The sequence below is a fragment of the Maylandia zebra genome, linkage group LG17, assembly GCF_041146795.1.
Source record: "Maylandia zebra isolate NMK-2024a linkage group LG17, Mzebra_GT3a, whole genome shotgun sequence".
Lineage (NCBI taxonomy): Eukaryota > Metazoa > Chordata > Actinopteri > Cichliformes > Cichlidae > Maylandia > Maylandia zebra.
The window spans coordinates 20,216,134-20,235,414 of NC_135183.1; the positions used below are offsets into that span (position 1 = coordinate 20,216,134).

Here is a 19,281-nt window from a genome sequence, read left to right on the forward strand (position 1 = left end):
ACAGGTGTGCACTCACTCTGCTGTATTTTCATACAGCTGCCGTTAGATGGCGACTTAAAAGCACATTTTACTGACAGAACTTCTCAACAACTATGTTTAGTTTTTATTTAATTCATTCATACTCTATAAGATTAAAATAGGCTAATGATTCACTACACATTGAATGCCCTTCTTCTAAAGGAATCAGCTGGTTTGATAAAAACTTTAAATATGTTTCGACTGTTGGTGTTTTCATTCTAACACCAACAGTATATACAAATATATGCAAAGTATCTGTTTGCATATATTGAGGAAATTCTTTATTTTTGTGGGGGGGTTTTTCAGTATGTATAGTTATAGTAGTTTATATTATAGTAATATAAAGTGAAAGTGATTGTAGTTAGTTAATTTTTACACTGTCTGCTGGAAATTAATACCAGTCTGAGAGGCCATTAGTTTATCGTTTTCTTCCATTTTCCACTGCTTCCTTTAGGGGATGATCCGCGGGTCACTACCGCGGATCATCTGCCTCCATCTCACCCTGTTGCCAGAATCTTACCCTCTGCATGAACCTCTTCTGGGAAATTTAAAATTACAGGTGAGCTGGGAATGATTTGGACTTTTTAAATTACACTAAAAGGTTAAAATAGTTGTGATGATAATATGTGTAATAATCTACTGACACATAAGGTGGCTGATTCTGAGATGAGTGAGAAAATAAGTTGTACCTCTGTGTGTGGGTGTTAGGTCAAAACCAGAGGGAAAGACTCACTAGGGTAGAACAGAAAATCCAACAGTGACTGGAGAAATCCTGGAGGGGTAATCGGGTACAAGGAGGCAGGTGCACTGATTGGGAAACTGGGAACAGGTGAGGAGTGAAAGCCTGGGGAATAGAGTGTACCTGGGAGAGGCCTGAGTGAGTGAGTGAATAAATGACAGAACGGAAACAGAAGGTAATGTGAATGATTAATCTGCCATCTGCTGGTTTACACTGAGGTGTAATTTGCAGCTCGCTGCTTTGTTCTCATTTATTGTCAGATGTGTGATAGAGGAACCAGGAGGAACACTATGCACAAATTCGGGCACACAAACAAATGAAACAAGAACCTGAAATAAGTTTACTTTTCAGTGTGGTGGCCTGGTGTCTTCAACTATGTATAAAAGAACCGGGGTCTAAATTGTGGTTTGGTGATCTGATTTTACCCTGAAACCAGGCTCCGCTGATGGGGAAATGACTTTGTGAGGGTTCAGGAGTTTATGTTTGAGTGAAAATGTACCAAGCAGCCTCTAAGCTTGGTAAAATGTGGAAACTCCAGAGAAGCTAGGTTGTCGCTTTCCTTACCCACCCACCTAAAAAGAAAAAAAAAGTCCTGCAGCTGGAATCAGAAACACCCACTGTATTATCCCTGCAACTGAAAGCCACCTAATCAGGATTTTCTGGCTTTTGTTACAGGTTATTTAAGACTAAAGAACCTTCTCATGCTTAAACTAATCCCATTAATCTTGCTGGAATTTTGGCTTAGTGGCTTCTTCTTGGGTAAAGTCAGATTTATATTGCTGGTTTTGCTGATGTCGGGCAGAAGATCATTCAGATCATCGGATGCTGCTTTACAAGTATAAAACTGATACAGATGGATGTGAATGTTTGAACACATCTATCCATACAACAGCAGTTGACTTATCAGAAGTCAGAACTTACGGATGAAGTGAAACAGTTTGTTTATCCTCCTTTATCCTAGTTGTTGAAGTATCATTCAGATTCTCGTCTCAGCCGAGCAGTGAGTTTAAACATGAGCTCTTTCCATATGTTGATCTTAATTTTATCTGATTATAGTAAACTGGTGGGGGAAAAAACGAGGGAATCCTGCAGGGAAAATGAAAATATAAAAAAAAAAAAAAAAAAGAGGAAAAGAGAGAGGAGATGTGGAAGCAGGAGGAGGAGGGTGCAGTGAGGGACACACCCTGAATGGGTGGAAACAGTAGAGCAGGCTCGTGTGTTTACTGATCTGACAGACTGTGTGTTCACTGTGCAGGAAGCTCGAGTCCTCTGAAGCAGGCGGTCGACGTGAATCGAGGGAAAAACCATGGCTGTTAACAAGTGTATCAAATACCTTCTCTTCTTCTTCAACCTTCTTTTTTGGGTGAGTATTTAAGACAACTTGAGTTCTTACAGTTTATTCACAGGTGATGGATTGGGCAGGTGTTTGCAGGTGGCGTCTGAGTTTTTGAGGCTGTTCAACAGATTTCAACTGAGTCTGATTTAAAAGTTTGCAAACCTGCCGGTTTTATTTGATTTGTGTTTGAAGCATTCAGTTTGTTTAATTTGGGCCTCGTCCCTAAATCAGTTTGACAACTGGCACAGTAGGTGTGGCATGCTGGTTTAGGAAGCTGTGATGCAACTTTCAATACTAAAGTTATTATTTATCTATTTATTTATTTCCAATATATTTCTACTTTTTCTAACTTGATTAAGATTTTTCTTAAATTTGGTCTCTTTAACCCCCAGTCTTTCCCTTTTCTGCATTCTTTGTGTGTCCTGACCTCCCTCTGTCTTTCCATCAATTGAGTAAAACTGGTTGTATCAGATTTTTCTGGCTTCACAAACAGGTATTTGTTCAGTTTCTGGGCATGGCTGTCCCCTCCACCCCTGAGTTGAGCAATTCAGCATGATGGCGCTCCCTGGATGTTTTTGTTTTTTTGCTTGTTTTTAAACATCGCTGTTTGTAGGTCTTTGGAGGTTCACTGAAGTCTTTCTAAAAAGCACTGTTTGCATATTTTCTAAGCAATGTTTGCTCCATCCCACAGATTCTGTGCTGCTAGGAGCCCAACATGTAGCTTGACTGAGTAATTTTTGTTGTTGCTCAACACCAACCTGGTGGTGGCAGGAAACATACATTATCTCTTTTTTTTGTAGGCGGAACAATGGAAGGCCTTTATCAGCTTTGGAGCTGAAGTATTTGAGTTGCCGCTCCCACTAAAAACTTTAAAGACTTTAAGAGCACGTATTTGTGCAAGGCAAGAGTTTGTTTTCCCCGTCAGAGCCAAAACTACAAACGCTGGTGTGCTGGAAACGTAAATCTTAGTCTGACTTCACATGTAATTGTGAAGTTTTTCCCCAACAAGCGAATTGTGCTGTTAGTCAATGAGAACAGCACAAATAACCATAATTTTTCAACCATGACGTGATCAAGATTTACAAAACAGACTTTTTCTTCAGCATCACCATGCAGATAAACCCAGCAGTAAACTGTTCACAGAAGTCTGGTCAAAAACTCAGGTTTCCTATAAACGTTTTCAGGCCTCGAAGTCTTTTTGAAACCACAGCTGTCACCACCTGGTGGCCTTCAGAGAGAATCCAGATCTAAAAAACTTCTTCAGTGACTTCAATGGCTAAGCCATGTTTTTATTTTTTAAACTGGTCTTTGTTTGACAATGAAAGCCAAGGCTGTTGACAATTTAATTTTATCGTCAGTTTGAAGATCAGGCAGATTAAACTGTGTGAAATAAATGACTGCAAGTCTTATTGTCTTCTGAGTCACTTCAGGTGTGTCAGCAGACCGTAGTTTCAGTGAAATCTGTGGGTTTTTAGATTATGGTGTAAGATGATGAACACTGCTCATAAAGCTGGCTTCATATGCTGTACATGATCTGCACTTGTATCCGTCTGGCCAGCCCGTTCTCACTCCCGGGGCGTACCATACCGAGGTTTTGTTGCGTCCCGCGGAACGCAAAGGTTATCTTCCGCGTTCTTATGGTACGCGTCGGGTTGTGGGTGAAATCCAGTGGAAGGACAGTCCCGTGGTAATACACGTTCCAGCCCTATTCTTAACCTTAACCAGCACAGAAATGACATAAAATTGTGTTTTCCAAAGCGTTTTTAAGAAAATGAACGAACATGTGTAGATTGAGTCCAAGCGGTTCTTGTGTTTTCTCATTTTTACAATCTCGTCATTTAGGAACGTGTTGGGTATCCGAAAGCGTAAAATGTTGGCGATTTGTCACCTAGCATAAAATATTACGCGTAAGGAGTAAGAACGTGTTGGTCTGGCCGAGTGGCCCAGTTATGAAGTCATTTCTGTCGTTACAGCCTGACGAGTCGGATACGTCATTGTCTTTGGAGCACAGCCAGTCAGAACAAGCAGAAGCATGTTATCATGTTCATCTCGTGTGTGTGTGTGTGTGTGTGTGTGTGTGTGTGTGTGTGTGTGTGTGTGTGTGTGTGTGTGTGTGTGTGTGTGTGTGTGTGTTTGCTCGCAGGTTTAAACGTTATTCGGTCATAAACTCATGCATGTAGCTTCTGGCATTTTGTAATCCTCATCAAGCAGTGCGTCCTGTTTGAAAGGTTTCCTCCTGCAGCCTGCTGTGGTTATTTTCAGGTCTTCTCTCAGATTCCCAGAACTGAAGTCAAATCGATCCCAACTTAATTACAGCCACTCAGCGGATGTGATGTGTTTACCTAATGATGGTGGCGAGGGTTGAGCAGGCCTCTTATTTTCTGTGGAGCTCGTTTAATGCTGGTTTTCATATTGTGCTCTGCTGAGAAACATCAAAGAAAGATCCTCTTTCACCACCTATCTGCTCAAACACGACTCCGCCTTGTCCTTCAAGGAACTTTTAAGGTCTTTCTGTACAGCACTCAGCCACAGAAACCACTGCAGACCAGCCCTCAGGAAGCATTACTGCAGCACTCAGCACCGACCAGAGGCACAGAGCCGAGTGGCATTAGTGTTGAGCTTTATCAATGTTTTATGTATTTTTCATAACAAAGAGGACGCTTGTATACATTATTATTAAAGCAGCTGTCAGTAAACCTGCTGCTAGAACTGAATATTTCAAAGGAAATCTAATAAGCCAGCCGTGGATAATGGTGAAGTGAGGCACAGATATGGTACCACAAAATGGGTGACCACTCTCCTTTGGGTTTTTTTTTTCCATCTTATAGATTGAATAAGGTAAAAAAATGATTAGATGATGATGAGATTTAGAACATCCTGAATGACCACAGAGACGAACTAGAGGAAGATCCAAATGCAAAACGGCCACACAGCTGGCTCTCCCCTGGGTTCTGTGTCTGTGAGGCCTGTTTTGTGTCCTTCCTCTATTATCCTTGCCACCAATCCAGCTGATTCTCTGTGAGCACTTTCTGAATTTAATTTAATTGAGTTCAGAGACAACATTTGTACAAATCAGTCCAAGTGTCACCTTTTGTTGGGATGTTTGAACAAGTAAAAAAGAGGAACTGTACTGTGTCATTTTAAAATGTTGCTTCCTTGTTTATGTGAAGAGCTTCATTATTTCCTGAATAATAATAATAATAATAATAATAAAAAAACTTAAATAACTGGAAGTTTGGGTGGGTTACCATCGGATATGACTTGACAGTCCACTTGAAGCAGTGTCTCGGAGACCTCACTGAGGGAGGCGTTTACAGTTTCGGTGGTCACATGGCATTGCAAAGCTCTGTGGTTACTAGTAGCCACACTGCAGTGTGTGTGTGTTGTGAAATGACGATGAGTCTCCAACTGTGAATCAGTGCTAAGGAATTAACCACCCTCATTCCTTGCTTTTGGGAACATGCCCAATCATGACGTACTCACTGGTTTTACTCCTGATTTAACCATCTAAATTCTTTTAGTCGGAGTCGATTAAATACCAAACGATTACTGTAGACTAAATCTAAAGTGTAGAAGTCTGTCATGTTTTTACTGATGAGTTGCTCCACATGGTTTATTCTTCTTGTCTTTGACATTGAGAAATGTGTTCACATGTCTCTCTTCTCTTCCTCCCACGCGTTGACATTTTGTCATGCTTTTATGAGAAACAACTTTTGATTTGCGGACTTCCAAATTCCTCTCACCTTTCTGCGTAACATAATTACTCTAGGTGGATCTTGTTTGTCTAGAATATGTTTGACTCGTTTTTCTTCAGTGACAAAAATGTCAGTACATAGATCCAGCACGTATCAATTTGATATGATACCGACGTTTGTATTTGTTTTTTCTATAATATTCAGCACTAATAGTCTGAGGTCAAGATTAACCTGTGTGCATGCGCCCTGTCACTGGGATCTCTAATCTTAATCTTTGTTGGGTTTTTCCCGTTGTGGTGGAGTAATGGTAAATAATTAACAGGCAACGTTACCCTTGAAAGGCACTTAAAGGTTAAGTTGTGCATGTCGTGAAATTACTCATAAAAAGGACAAAACTGTGTGACGACAACAACACGTGAACAGACTTCAGTGGTTTCCCATTACATTAACAGAGCTAAGAGGGCCCCACGTGTCTGCCTCTGTGGGTTGTGGTTAAAAAGGTTTTAAATCAGAATCTGAGTACTTTATTAATCCCTGAGGAAATCGTGTGGTAAATGTGAGAAAGAATAAGTTGGGATGAATTCCTGACGTAGTTTATAGTTCATATAGGCTTCGGCCTTTATTTCCGCTGCTCCCTGGGGCGGGTTCGTCTCTGATAGCATGTTGCTCTGCAGGTTTTCTCCTAACAGAAAGTCTCTCTGCGTGTATGTGCTGTGATGATCCCCTGCAACCGTCGCCAACGCCTCCCAAAGAAAACAATGACTTTGTTTGGGTGTGTTGTTCCACTGATAAAGCAGGTGAAACACTCCTGTGCTGCACGCCCACTCACCTGACAAAGGACGGTTCCCAGTTATCGGTACTGATTTGCACACACTCTCCTGGAAGTTGTGAGACCCAGAACCAAATGTCTGACTCTGCAGGTGGGACACGTCTGTGTTTTTGGCCTCTATTCGTTCTTTACTACATGAGGGCAGATGTCTCAACAGCAAATGTAGAGTCCAAAAACTGAGTTTTGTTATGTTTCACCTCGGGCAGTATCGCCATCAGCAGGGTTTTGTTTGTTGTTAAACCAGACTGAACGTCACTTTGCTGTCATCTGCCCAAAAGATGTCTACGACTTGTTTGTGTGTGATATCGAGGACGATTGAAAGCACGGGAAATGACACAGAGCGTTTTTTTTTTTTTTTTTTTTTGGGGGGGGGGGGGGTTTTGAGGAGCTCCGACTTGTTTTAATTCTGCATATGTTATGAGTTTGTCATTTTTGTTAATCTCATAATGATCTGTACAGCTTTCCTCTGTGCACTTGGTCAAGACTTCTCCCGTCACAGATTTTCAAACAAAATGATTTTAAAAGGGGAAAGCAGCAGCCCAAATATGACAAAACTGTAAACCTTCTCAAGCTTTCACTGCTTCTAATCACCAGTTTTACTTTTTAAGTGAATTAAATGACTTTGTGTGTCAATATGCAGGGGTTACAGCTAAAATGCTTTATGAGTGGGAATATGAGAATATTTTAAATGCTCAAACACTTTTCAGTATAGAAAATGTTTGTGCAGAAAAGGTTTCCCCATAAAGAACTTGAAGTGTGTGTCCTTCCTGCCGTTATGAACTTTTAATGACTTTGTTCTTAGAAATGAGCACGTCCCTCCGACTTCATCTGAAAGTCCATCTTTTGTCTTTTAAATCTAATTGTAGCCACAAGGAGAAAACAACCTCAATGTGTTTTTCAGTGTACAAAATGTACTATAGGAAACAGACGATCTAGGAAGTCAATGCTATGCTGCTGCTTAACATTCCTGTGATTGACTGGAACCTGACCCTGCTGTATATCTGTGACCTTTTTAATCACGGAAATCTACTTTCCCCCAGCTGGGCATGTTTTCGAGGAACTGACCCAGAACACGTGCACAGGGAAAGAGCTGACTGTAACTTTAAATCACTAATTGTGACCTTTTTAAAGTTAACCAGGGTTTTACTTTTAGAGATATTTGAGCAATGTTTGTTCCAGCCGCCTAAATCCTAGACACAGTCCACACGGATCAGTACCAGGGAGATAACACTACTAGCTGTTATCTCAGGTGCAGTTTGAGGTGTTGCATCCTGAGAAAAAAAAAAATACACACACACACACCTACCTTTTGTTGGAGTGTAAAAGGGTTTTTTCATTCCTTTTTGCTCAGTCCCATCTCCCTGTTCTTCAGTTAGAAATATGTGGTTGGCGGCGAACGTTATCAAACTAACCAGACAGATGTGGCTTAATTTGGTTCACAGCTGTGACAATCTCTGCTTACTTATGCACATGTGATCAGGACCTCACATAAAAAACTCTGGAAACATGAGAAGTGTCAGATTTATTTATTTATTTGGGGGGGCGGCAGCTCAAAGTAAGCTGGATGTGACAAAGGATCTTATGGTAACTGGTAGATGTTTTGGTAACCCTAGTCAAACCATTTATTGATTTTTATTTATTTGGACTCTGTCCCTCTATTCCTTCTGTAAGTGTTCTCTTATGATTTTTATCAAATGTATTTTAAATGTATTAATCTTATTCTAATCAGTATGATTGATGAAAATAAAGGACAATGTTGTAATTTTTACTTTAACATGATTAGGCAGTGCTGTGTCATGTCTAAATGTGATGCTGCTGCATAGCTTTGACTCTCATTACTGGAGGACATTGATAATGGCAGAATCAGAAAATCAAAATTAAAACATTAAAAGGTAGATATAAAAAAAAAAAAATTTTTTTTTTCGTCATTTGCACCAAAATAAGCAATTTCAGCAACACTACACAAACAATCTTGTATTTACAAGAAAGTCACCTTTGAGTAGATGTGTCCATTTTATTCCTGCTGGTAATTGTCTGCCCCATGTTAAATATTATCATGTGTATATACCTGGAAATATTGCCATGCATTACAAATTCTGAAAACTTTTCTTTCCCCTGACTTGGATGTTAAAGGTAAGCTTTAGAGCTTTTTCCTCCAGGGAAGATTGAAGTGCTTGTTAAATGTCACAATGTCTATTTTGTTATTGCGCTGCTGCAGAGTTTCACCACCAGATGTCGCCAGATTCTGTAAAATTGGCTCATTCGGTTAATCTCCATCTTCTTCTCCCTCCAGCTGAGCGGTTGCCTCATCCTAGCCGTCTCCATCTACCTGAGAGTCAGCAAGGGTGGAAACCAGGTGAGCCAGTGATGGACTTTAAAGAGACTGCAGTATTGCATAGATGAGCACAGAAGTGCATGTTCTAAGGCTTTGTGCAGGCGATGGTGTAGTATAGTGGTGTGACAGTGGGTCTCTTCAATGGATTCCAGATGATGTGTGGACCTCTCATACAAGAATAAGTCTTTACTGTGTTTATATCATCTGTGGTAACACTCAAAAGGTGACTTTGTTTCATTCTTCAGGGAGAATATGTGGTAAATAAAACTTACTGTGATTCCAGCTTTGCCTTCAGAGCTTTATGTATCGCATCAGAGCTACTCTCATGGTCAGCAACCAGGACCAGTCATCTGAAACGTGCACTCACTTCACATTGCCTTTATCCTTGTGTATTTTCCCATCTGTCACTCAGACATTCATCACATTTTCTCTGATCACACGTAAACTATTCCATAAAGACAAACTTCAACATCCTCTCTAACACATATAGGTGCTTTTAAAACTTTAGATCAACCTTTGACTTTGCCTTTGACTTCCACCTCATCTGTCCACAGATCACCGATCAGTACTTCCCTGCAGTCAACCTGATGATTGCCATCGGCACGATCATCATGGTTCTCGGCTTCCTGGGCTGCTGTGGAGCCTACAGAGAGAGCCGCTGCATGTTGCTGCTGGTGAGCATCACATTTTGATTATTTTGGGAATGTTTTTGGAGGGAGGCGAAGCAAAACACATTACTTAGTTAATGAAACCTACACTGAGGGATTGTACCGACACACATACCTGATGTTCAGTAACTGAAACTTTTGCCAAATGCTGGTGGGTTTCTATCTATGTTGAAGTTATTTCAGCTAAGTTGTAAGATTAAAAAACTGAAATATGTTGGTTTGTTACTATGACACAAATGTTTTTGTCAATTAAAAAGATGTGTGAACTTTAGGTGGACAGAACACACATTTTGCTTAACTTTTCGCCTCAGCAAGTCTTACAAAAATTGTTGATCTATATCATGTGTGTTCCCTCAGTTCTTCATCTTCCTTCTCATCATCTTCATCCTCCTGGTGGCAGCAGGCATCGCAGGAGCTGTGAGCCAGAATAAGGTAAAAATAGTGACTATGTGACTACTTAATTTTATTTTTGATGAGGCTCAAACGTCAAGTTGCGTTTCTGTTTGCAGATGGAAGACTGGGTGAACAAGCAGTTGAAAGATATGTTGCCACTTGCAAAACAACCTGACACGGTGAAAAGTGACCTGAAGAATCTGCAGAAAGATGTAACTAACACACACAGTTTTTCTTCAGTAATACAGAAAGACTTTCCTAGACGCAGTCAATCAGATACACGAGTTAACCTAAATCTTGAAACACACTTGTGGTATTTGAATGTGCTGGTATTATACAGGGTATCTCATTGTATTTACATTTCCTGAAGCCCAACATGTAACCCAAAAATGAATAACCAGTTGCCTGCTGCTCACACATGACCAGGGGGAATAAACTAAAATGCTGGGACATCAAATTTAAGATGAACTGCGCCTGAATACAGATCTACACGTCATGAGATTGACTGTGCATACTGCACACATCCACCAGAGGGCACTGTGCATTCAACTGCCTGCAAGTCTGTCAGTGGTATGATGCAATGTAAATACATGGTGACAAATGTCAGTTTCCCAACCCTGAGGCATCTCTATCAGGTCTTGAACATCCCACGGAGCACTATTCAAGTGATCATTCAGAAATGGAAGGAGTATGGCACAACTGTAAACCTACCAAGACAAGGCCGTCCACCTAAACTCACAGGCCGAACAAGGAGAGCGCTGATCAGAAATGCAGCCAAGAGGCCCATGGTGACTCTGGATGAGCTGCAGAGATCTACAGCTCAGATGGGGGAATCTGTCCATAGGACAACTATTAGTCGTGCACTGCACAAAGTTGGCCTTTATGGAAGAGTGGCAAGAAGAAAGCCATTGTTAACAGAAAACCATAAGAAGTCCCGTTTGCAGTTTACCACAAGCCATGTGGGGACACGGCAAACATGTGGAAGAAGGTGCTCTGGTCAGATGAGACCAAAATGGAACTTTTTGGCCAAAATGCAAAACGCTATGTGTGGCGGAAAACTAACACTGCACATCACTCTGAACACACCATCCCCACTGTCATATATGGTGGTGGCAGCATCATGCTCTGGGGGTGCTTCTCTTCAGCAGGGACAGGGAAGCTGGTCAGAGTTGATGGGAAGATGGATGGAGCCAAATACAGGGCAATCTTGGGAGAAAACCTCTTGGAGTCTGCAAAAGACTTGAGACTGACCCTAAACATAAAGCCAGGGCAACAATGGAATGGTTTAAAACAAAACATATCCATGTGTTAGAATGGCCCAGTCAAAGTCCAGATCTAAATCCAATCGAGAATCTGTGGCAAGATCTGAAAACTGCTGTTCACAAACGCTGTCCATCTAATCTGACTGAGCTGGAGCTGTTTTGCAAAGAAGAATGGGCAAAGATTTCAGTCTCTACATGTGCAAAGCTGGTAGAGACATACCCTAAAAGACTGGCAGCTGTACTTGCAGCAAAAGGTGGTTCTAGTATTGACTCAGGGGGCTGAATAATTACGCACACCCCACTTTTCAGTTATTTATTTGTAAAAAATGTTTGGACTCATGTATGATTTTTGTTCCACTTCTCACGTGTACACCACTTTGTGTTGGTCTTTCACGTGGAATTCCAATAAAATTGATTCTTGTTTGTGGCTGTAATGTGACAAAATGTGGAAAAGATCAAGGGGGCCAAATACTTTTGGAAAGCCTCTGTATTGTGACAGGCTGAACAGCAATAAGGGCTTTACTAGAACTATTACACTAGTTCCAATCCTATTTGTATTTTCTTCCCAGCTCAAGTGTTGTGGTCTTGTGAACGGAAAGACAGACTGGTCTCCAGATCCATTCCCAGAATCCTGTCGCTGCAACGTCACCAACAGTCCCACCCCTGTCCCCGGTGCTGAGTGTGGCTCAGAAGGTTACTACAGCACGGTAAGGCTGTGACTGCTGAACACTGGATTGAGCATCCCAGCAGGAATCTGATTTCACTTTATATCTGAACAAGAAATCCACACTCTTACTTTACTCTCATCGCTGAGACACAGTTAAATGAACCATAATAACCCACGCTGCTCTGCTCTCACCCTGCAGCCCTGCTCCACCCGAATCGTCAACCTGATGAAGGAGAATATGGTGATAGTGCTGGGAATTGCCTTCGGCATCGCCGTCCTGCTGGTGAGCTGACACATACAGTCACCACATCACTTCAGGGGACATTTGAGTTCACTCGATTAAAAAGTCATACTCTAATTTTTAAGTTTTTTTTTTTCTCTTGATAGAAAAATTGTAGAACATGCAAAAAGCAGATTAATTAATTAATTGGCATTAAGTCAATTTTATTTATATAGCGCCAAATCACAAAAACAGTTGCCTGGGGGTGCCTGATTCCTCTTGTAGAACCAGGTTTAGGGAGCGCCAGCTGTCTGCTGCGACCAGCTGGGGGTGAGGGGGAAGGGGATGGGGCAAAAGACCCGCCATGTGGAAGAGACCCAAAGATTAACAATTACCATTTTTATATTTTCTTTTGTCTTATTTTATTAAAGTTTTAATAATGAGTCATTTGTTGTTCCTGCAGATTTTCGGCTTGGCTTTCTCCATGGCTCTCTACTGTCAGATCAGCAAGAAGGACGGACCTACCACCAACGCCTGAGGCACCATCATCTCTGCCCAAATGTAACCACAATATATCCTCTGCTAATCTAACTCATCCTGTGCTTTCACTGTGAAGAAGCGCACTGAGATTAAAGCCTCTTATACACTAGTATGGAGTCCCAATGGTTACCAAAAAATACACTCTATATAATCTGTATTTTGTGTAAAAGGCATTATGTTACCTGAAATGATAAAATAGTTTGTGTCTGAGAAGCAGGCAGCTTTAGAAATTACCCAGTAAATGCAAAGTAAATAACTGTAATATAATTAACTGGTGTTGATTTAGAATTTCCCAAACCTTTAACTGTTATGAGTATGTTGGTTATGATTTGATTGTGTATTTGACGATGTACGGAAGCCAGTTTAAGCCAAAAATATTTAGTCAATAGCCAAGTTGGTGCACAAAATAAAAATTAGTTTCTCATGTTCTCTTAAAAGTGACTTTTTGCTTGTTTGTCACGTTTCCTTTTTTTTTTTTTTTTTTTTTAAACTTTTGAAAATGTCAATCTGGTTTATATGGTTTATTTTATTTTTTTTTAAGGTAAGTGTATAGTCTGGATTTTTCATTTTAGTTTTTGTCTGTTTTTTTATAATCATATTTCTGGTTGTAACTGGCTTCCATATTATTTATATTCTTTTGTGTGTGTTTGTTTGTTTGTTTTTGTTTTTTGTTTTTTTTTTTGAAAATTATTGCAAAGACAATCCTCAGGAAGTTGAAATTGTTCTAACATACCTCTCAGTAAATCTCGCACTCAATCATGGTTATTATTGATATAAAAGTTGTTTCTTCTTTCTCCTGTTAAAAAACTTTCACTGGGTAATAAGGCATGGTGGGATTTAGGTTTGGGTTTTTTTTTTTTTTTTTTTTTTTTTTTTTTTTGCGCGGGGGGTGTCTTGTTTGTTTTTATATCAAATGTCAAGCTTCTCAAGTGTTCCAACATTTGCTTAATTTGCTTCATTTATTTTGTAGTCCATTTTAGGAAAGACGTTTAAAAAAACAAAACAAAAATAAATTCAGCCAACTAAATAAAACTTTCACGTATCCCATAATTATTAAGAAAAACTGAATCCCGAGAATTTACAAGTTTTTGTTTTGTTTTCCCATGGAAGCATGAACGTCAAAAAAAAATGTGATTGATTTTTTTTTTTTTTAAAACCAAAGATTAATGTCCTCAGGCCTGAGGATGCTCAGTGTTTGCCTGGATGAATCTGCTTTGTTCCTGATGCTGTTTAAAGTGGTTTTAATCACTATATCACCTGTCAAACACAATTTAAAATAAATAACAATTTAAACAAATCAAGAAGGGAAATTCAGATTGAAGATAAATGTTCTTCTCATGGGCCATATACAATCTAACCAAAGGTAAGTTTGTTTGTTTTTTGTTTTATTTTTTATTTTTGTCATGAGTTTGAGTTTTATGGTAGTACCAGCTGATTTGCTTTAATTGTATTCAAGAAATGCAGAACATTTTACTGTGACAGGAAGTGGCCTGTTTCCGCACACTGCTCACATTTCCTTCCTTCACTTCCTTCTCATTATAATTGCAAGGAACAGAAACCTTCCTAATGTGTTTTTACTTTTACTCACTCTAATCAACTATCAGATGGGGAGATCAAAGTGAGTTAATGATGGACTTGATCTGAGAAAGAAAATTCTAATATATTAAACCATTTTTATTAATATCATTATGGAGTTGTCACATTTTTGTGTTTATAAACACAATTTATAAAAAATGTAACAATAGAAATGACATTTAGAATTCCAAGTGGATATCACACAGATTCTGGTTACTCCCAATAATTCTGAAATCGGATAAAGAAAAATCTACCTTTGTACATGGACAGAAACAGGACTTTTAAACCCAAAATAAATTAAGTTGTGGAATGCATTTCCAAAGCTTGATGCCTTAACTATTTACCCAATAAAGACAAAATCTGACAACCTTCCCTGTGAGTTCTGACACCTCAGTATATAGAAACATTTGTTTATTTAGCTGCATGTTCCATGCGAAATGATGTGATAGCTCTGTTTAGCTTAGCAATTCAGTTATACTTGTATAGTGGCAAATCACAACAGCAGTCGCTTCAATGTGCTGTGTTGTAAGTTAAAGACTAGGAATGGGAATCGACGAGAACCGTTCCTAGTAGTCAAATTCCTTGGAATCGTTAGTCTGTTTGCCTATTGGTACTGCTTATTGGTTCTTGTACTTGCGCTGCTATCAGCTGATTTCAGTTATCGAGGGAGGAAAATAGCAGGATAGTTTATAGCTGTAGCTCAGGTGGCAGAGCAGGTCAGCCACTAATCAGAAGGTCGGTGGTTCAATCCCAGGCTACCTCCTGGCTGCATGCCAATTATCCTTGGGCAAGATACTAACCCCGTGTTTGCCTACTGGTGGTGGTCAGAGGGCCCGGTGGCGCCAGTGTCCGGCAGCCTCGCCTCTGTCAGTGCGCCCCAGGGCAGCTTTGGCTACAACGTAGCTTGCCATCGCCAGTGTGTGAATGGGTGAATGACTGAATGTAGTGTGAAGCGCTTTGGGGTCCTTAGGGACTAGAAAAGCGCTATACAAATGCAGGTCATTTACCATAGCATGGATGTGGACCTTACTTTTATTTTTATTGCACAAAAGGACAAGAGCATAATGTTGAACTGCAAACTGCATCCAATGACAGAAACAACGGCATTATTCTGCTAACTAACACTTTCAACTATTTTTCTCCCTGGAGTAATTAAATAGCGTAGTGCATTACTTTTAATAAATGTGTTCTGTGTAATATCTGTAACCGGAAGGTCGCCGGTTCGATCCCTGGGCTCTCTGTCCTGGTCGTTGTGTCCTTGGGCAAGACACTTTACCCTACCGCCTACTGGTGTTGGCCAGAGGGGCCGATGGCGCAATATGACAGCCTCGCTTCTGTCAGTCTGCCCCAGGGCAGCTGTGGCTACAACTGTAGCTGCCTCCACCAGTGTGTGAATGTGAGAGTGAATGAATAGTGGTATTGTGAAGCGCTTTGGGTGCCTTGAAAAGCGCTATATAAATCCAATCCATTGTTATTATTATTATTATTATTATTACATTACTTTTTTGAGTAATGACCCAACACTGAGGAAATGCATCCAAATGACAATGACAATGTGCAATGACAATAAAGTTGAATTCTAATTCTAATTCTAATCCTAATTTGCACAAATGTAATGTTTGATATGCTGCTTAGTAATGGTGGTAACGCTCAAAGCGGAGCGGGCAAGAACCCAATGAGAATCAATAAGAGAACTGATAAGGAATCGAATCCTTAAGTGATATCGGTAAAAAGGTATCAGAGTCGTTAAATTCATCTAAATTCCCATCCCTAGTAAAGTAATAACAATAATACATAGAAAATCCCGACAAATATATGATGCCCTGTGAGCAAGTGTTTTTTGAGAATTAAAGTACCATCAAGAAGAAACTTCCAGCAGAACTAGGCACCTTAAATAACTTAACTCGTACCTCGGGAAGGATGGGGTTTGTGGGTGCCTTTTTAGGTGATGAAGTTTAAAGTTAAATATTGGATTAACTTCATACAGCATTTGGTTACTGTTTAAATTACGGAACTTACTTTTCAGGCAGATCTTCAGTAGGATTATGTTAACATAACTTAAAGATAACGAGTTAAAATTTTGTTTTCATGTTACTTCAGCTCATTACTGTTTTCTGGAGACCCGTGAAGGTTTTACTTTAACTTAACTGTAGAGAGCAGAGGTGATGCTCGAGTCTGTTGGAAGCTCTGGACACATCACATATAGCAGAGCTGGACACACTGGCTTTATGCTAGCTAATTTAACTAATGTTAACCTTCAAAATATATGATGCTAGTGGACCATTTAACGCTCATGCACCTCCTGAAGCTCCATTGTTCCACTGAAGGAAAAAGCACCCCAGATTAGTGATGTGCAAATCATGAAAAGTTAAGTGATTCTCAATACTCGAGAATCACTTTACTGACTCGTGAATCATGTTTCACACCCCAACTGACTCACTGACTCATCCCTGTTGCTGACTAATTTTATTAGTAGAAATATATCTAGCTTACCATTAAAATTGTGGGGAAAAAACAACAGCAAGTTTCTTAACAAAAACATTTCTGCTCTGAACTGGAAGAAAAAACCCTCCTTTCCTGAGCTAAATCGTAGCATAAACAAATAACTCACTTACTCACTCACTCACTCCTAGGGTTGCCAACCGTCCCTTAAAAAACGGAATCGTCCCGTATTTAGAAACAAAAGTACATGTCCCGTATTGAGCTAATAAGGGACGCACTTTGTCCCATAATACAGTGAGAATCAAAAGTAGTCTATAACTTTTAATGGAATTAACGCTTTGTTTTAAAACATAATTCCCAGCCCCTCTCCTGCTTTGTGACCAATGAGCTGGCAGCACACTTATGACAATTCGAGTATGACAATTCAGATTACCGCTCATCTCATTGGTCGAGGAAAGGTCGCTTGCGGAGAAAATACCGGAACACAAAAGATGACCACAACAAGAAGCATGGCCAACAGGGAAACAAACGCCGACACTGCGGTGCAAGTCTCGGATGACAGTACACCTAATGCTGGGCAGACACTCGCTTGTGTCCAGATCACGCCGTCTTTTTCACCGACGTTTACGTGTTTGCGCGTGAGCAGTGTGAGCGCCTGTGGTGACACCCTCACGAGCGATTGATGATCGGGAGCTGGTCGTGAGGTGTTAATCACTTCTCTTTACCCCACGTATACTACACGACGCACGATGAAGGCCAAAATCGGTCCGATCACTCAAAAATCGGCTCAAAATGGGCCTAAAACCGCACAGTGTAAGCCCAGCATTAGAGCAGCAATGTTTGTTTCCCTCAGAGAAAGGGAAGAATGGGAAAAGGAAAACACCTGGCTGGAAAAAGTTAATATGGGCATGTGCAATGAATATCAGCGCTATGTGGCCAGAAGTGTGATAATATAACTTATTTTGTGTAATAAACAACTGCAAGGATAGATGATTACAACAAATTGATGACTAATACATAAAAGTAATACATAGATGAATAATGATGATAAGTTAAGATGCGTAATCATGGGAACAAGCGGGTTTACAAACAGGAGCAGCTGATTAGCATTAGAAAAGCTGAAATAATACCTTAGCTGAAGCCAATTGTACTAAATGCACTAAATGTGCACTGTTACAAGAATGTTTTTCTTTCTATTGTTTTCTATTATTTTAAGTTAAGCAGGACAGAGTTCTTTTAAAGAAAGATTTACTTATATTCTCAAAAGTTAAGCATGACAGGCTTCTGTTTAAGAAAGAGACCTGTTTTAGTGTGTTAATGTTGTCATTTTGAGCTAAAAATAAATGGCTAAATGATCATTTGTTTCACATGTGTTCATATCACAAAGAATAGAATATGCATCTACTTAAATCAACTTCAAGTCAAATGGTTAAAAAAATAATTTCACACACAAAAAAAGAGCTAGAAAATTCACCACACTGGGAAGGGTGAAGACAACTGGGTCGCCCGGCCCTGGCCACGAGGTGTCCCTTATTTATTTTTCAGGGAGTTGGCAACCCTACTCACTCCCTTCTGTGATGAATCGTAGCATAAACGAATCACTCAGGACTCACTCAACGTCAGTCCTGGCTCACAGCTCCTTCTTCTTCTTGGTTGGCAACCAATGTTAAGGCGCATTACTGCCCCCTGGCTCACAGCTCAGTGGACATTTAAAAATATATATATATTTGACACATTTGAGGAAAATACAAATAAAAATAAATAAAAATAAATAAAATAAATGTTCCCTTTAGAAATCTTTTTTTTGTGCTTTTTTTTACTCTATAAAAATAGTTGTTTTTCTTTTTCAATCACTCATCTTAGCAGTAGGATATACATGAAAAGAGAAATAAATTAAGTTTGAGTGAAAATGTACATTTTTTGCACTCTCTGGGCAACTGCCTCAGTGACTCAAATGACTCAAAAGAACCCGATTCACTTTGGTGAGTGACTCATTGAAACTCAATTCAGTAAAAAGAATCAAATTTACCACCATTACCCCAGATCATTATGGCGCCCCCATGCAGGATGGTGCGTAGAAAACATCTCACGTTGGATCTGCTTGTCTTGCCATGTTGGAAACCATCAGGACCATCAAGGTTGCATTTTTTCTCATCAGAGAATAAAACTTTCTTCCACCTTTCAATGTCCCATGTTTGGTGCTTTCTTGCAAAGTCCAAATGGTCAGTTCTGTGGTGTTCAAGGAGACAAGGCCTTTGGCGTTTTTTGTTTTTGAAGCCCTTCAGTCTCAGATGCCATCTGATGTTAAGGGGCTGCAGTCAGCACCAGTAACAACCTTAATTTGGGTCAAGGATTGCCCAGAGTCTTGACAGACAGCCAAATGGATCCTCCGACTCAGTGCTGTGGAAACTTTTTTGTCTTCCACTTGACTCTTATATTCCATAACCCATTAAAAAAATTCCAAATGACTGTCTTACTGCTTTCCACCTCAGATGCGATGGCATGCTGCCAGAGACCCTGCTTATGCAGTTCAACAACCCGACCACGTTCAAAAAGGGAACT

At 40.0% G+C, this 19,281-nt stretch overlaps 1 protein-coding gene across 1 annotated transcript; it reads left to right on the forward strand.

Moving 5' to 3' along the window:
• The first annotated feature begins 798 nt into the window (after positions 1-798).
• LOC101468263 (tetraspanin-8) lies at positions 799-14,391 on the forward strand. The gene is made up of 9 exons (XM_004566448.3): positions 799-932; positions 2,013-2,120; positions 8,911-8,973; positions 9,507-9,626; positions 9,978-10,052; positions 10,130-10,225; positions 11,845-11,982; positions 12,142-12,225; positions 12,626-14,391. The coding sequence occupies exons 2-9, from the start codon at positions 2,064-2,066 to the stop codon at positions 12,698-12,700; spliced, it is 708 nt and encodes a 235-aa protein (XP_004566505.1). The 5' UTR covers positions 799-932; positions 2,013-2,063; the 3' UTR covers positions 12,701-14,391.
• The last annotated feature ends 4,890 nt before the right edge of the window (positions 14,392-19,281 follow it).

What these genes read in the sequence shown, in the direction of transcription:
- LOC101468263 (XM_004566448.3), top strand. Translation starts at nt 2,064, where the DNA reads ATGGCTGTTAACAAGTGTATCAAATACCTTCTCTTCTTCTTCAACCTT. An exon ending in TCAGCAAGGGTGGAAACCAG is followed by an intron (nt 8,974 to 9,506) that starts GTGAGCCAGTGA and finishes ATCTGTCCACAG; the next exon opens with ATCACCGATCAGTACTTCCC. An exon ending in TGAAGAATCTGCAGAAAGAT is followed by an intron (nt 10,226 to 11,844) that starts GTAACTAACACA and finishes TTTTCTTCCCAG; the next exon opens with CTCAAGTGTTGTGGTCTTGT.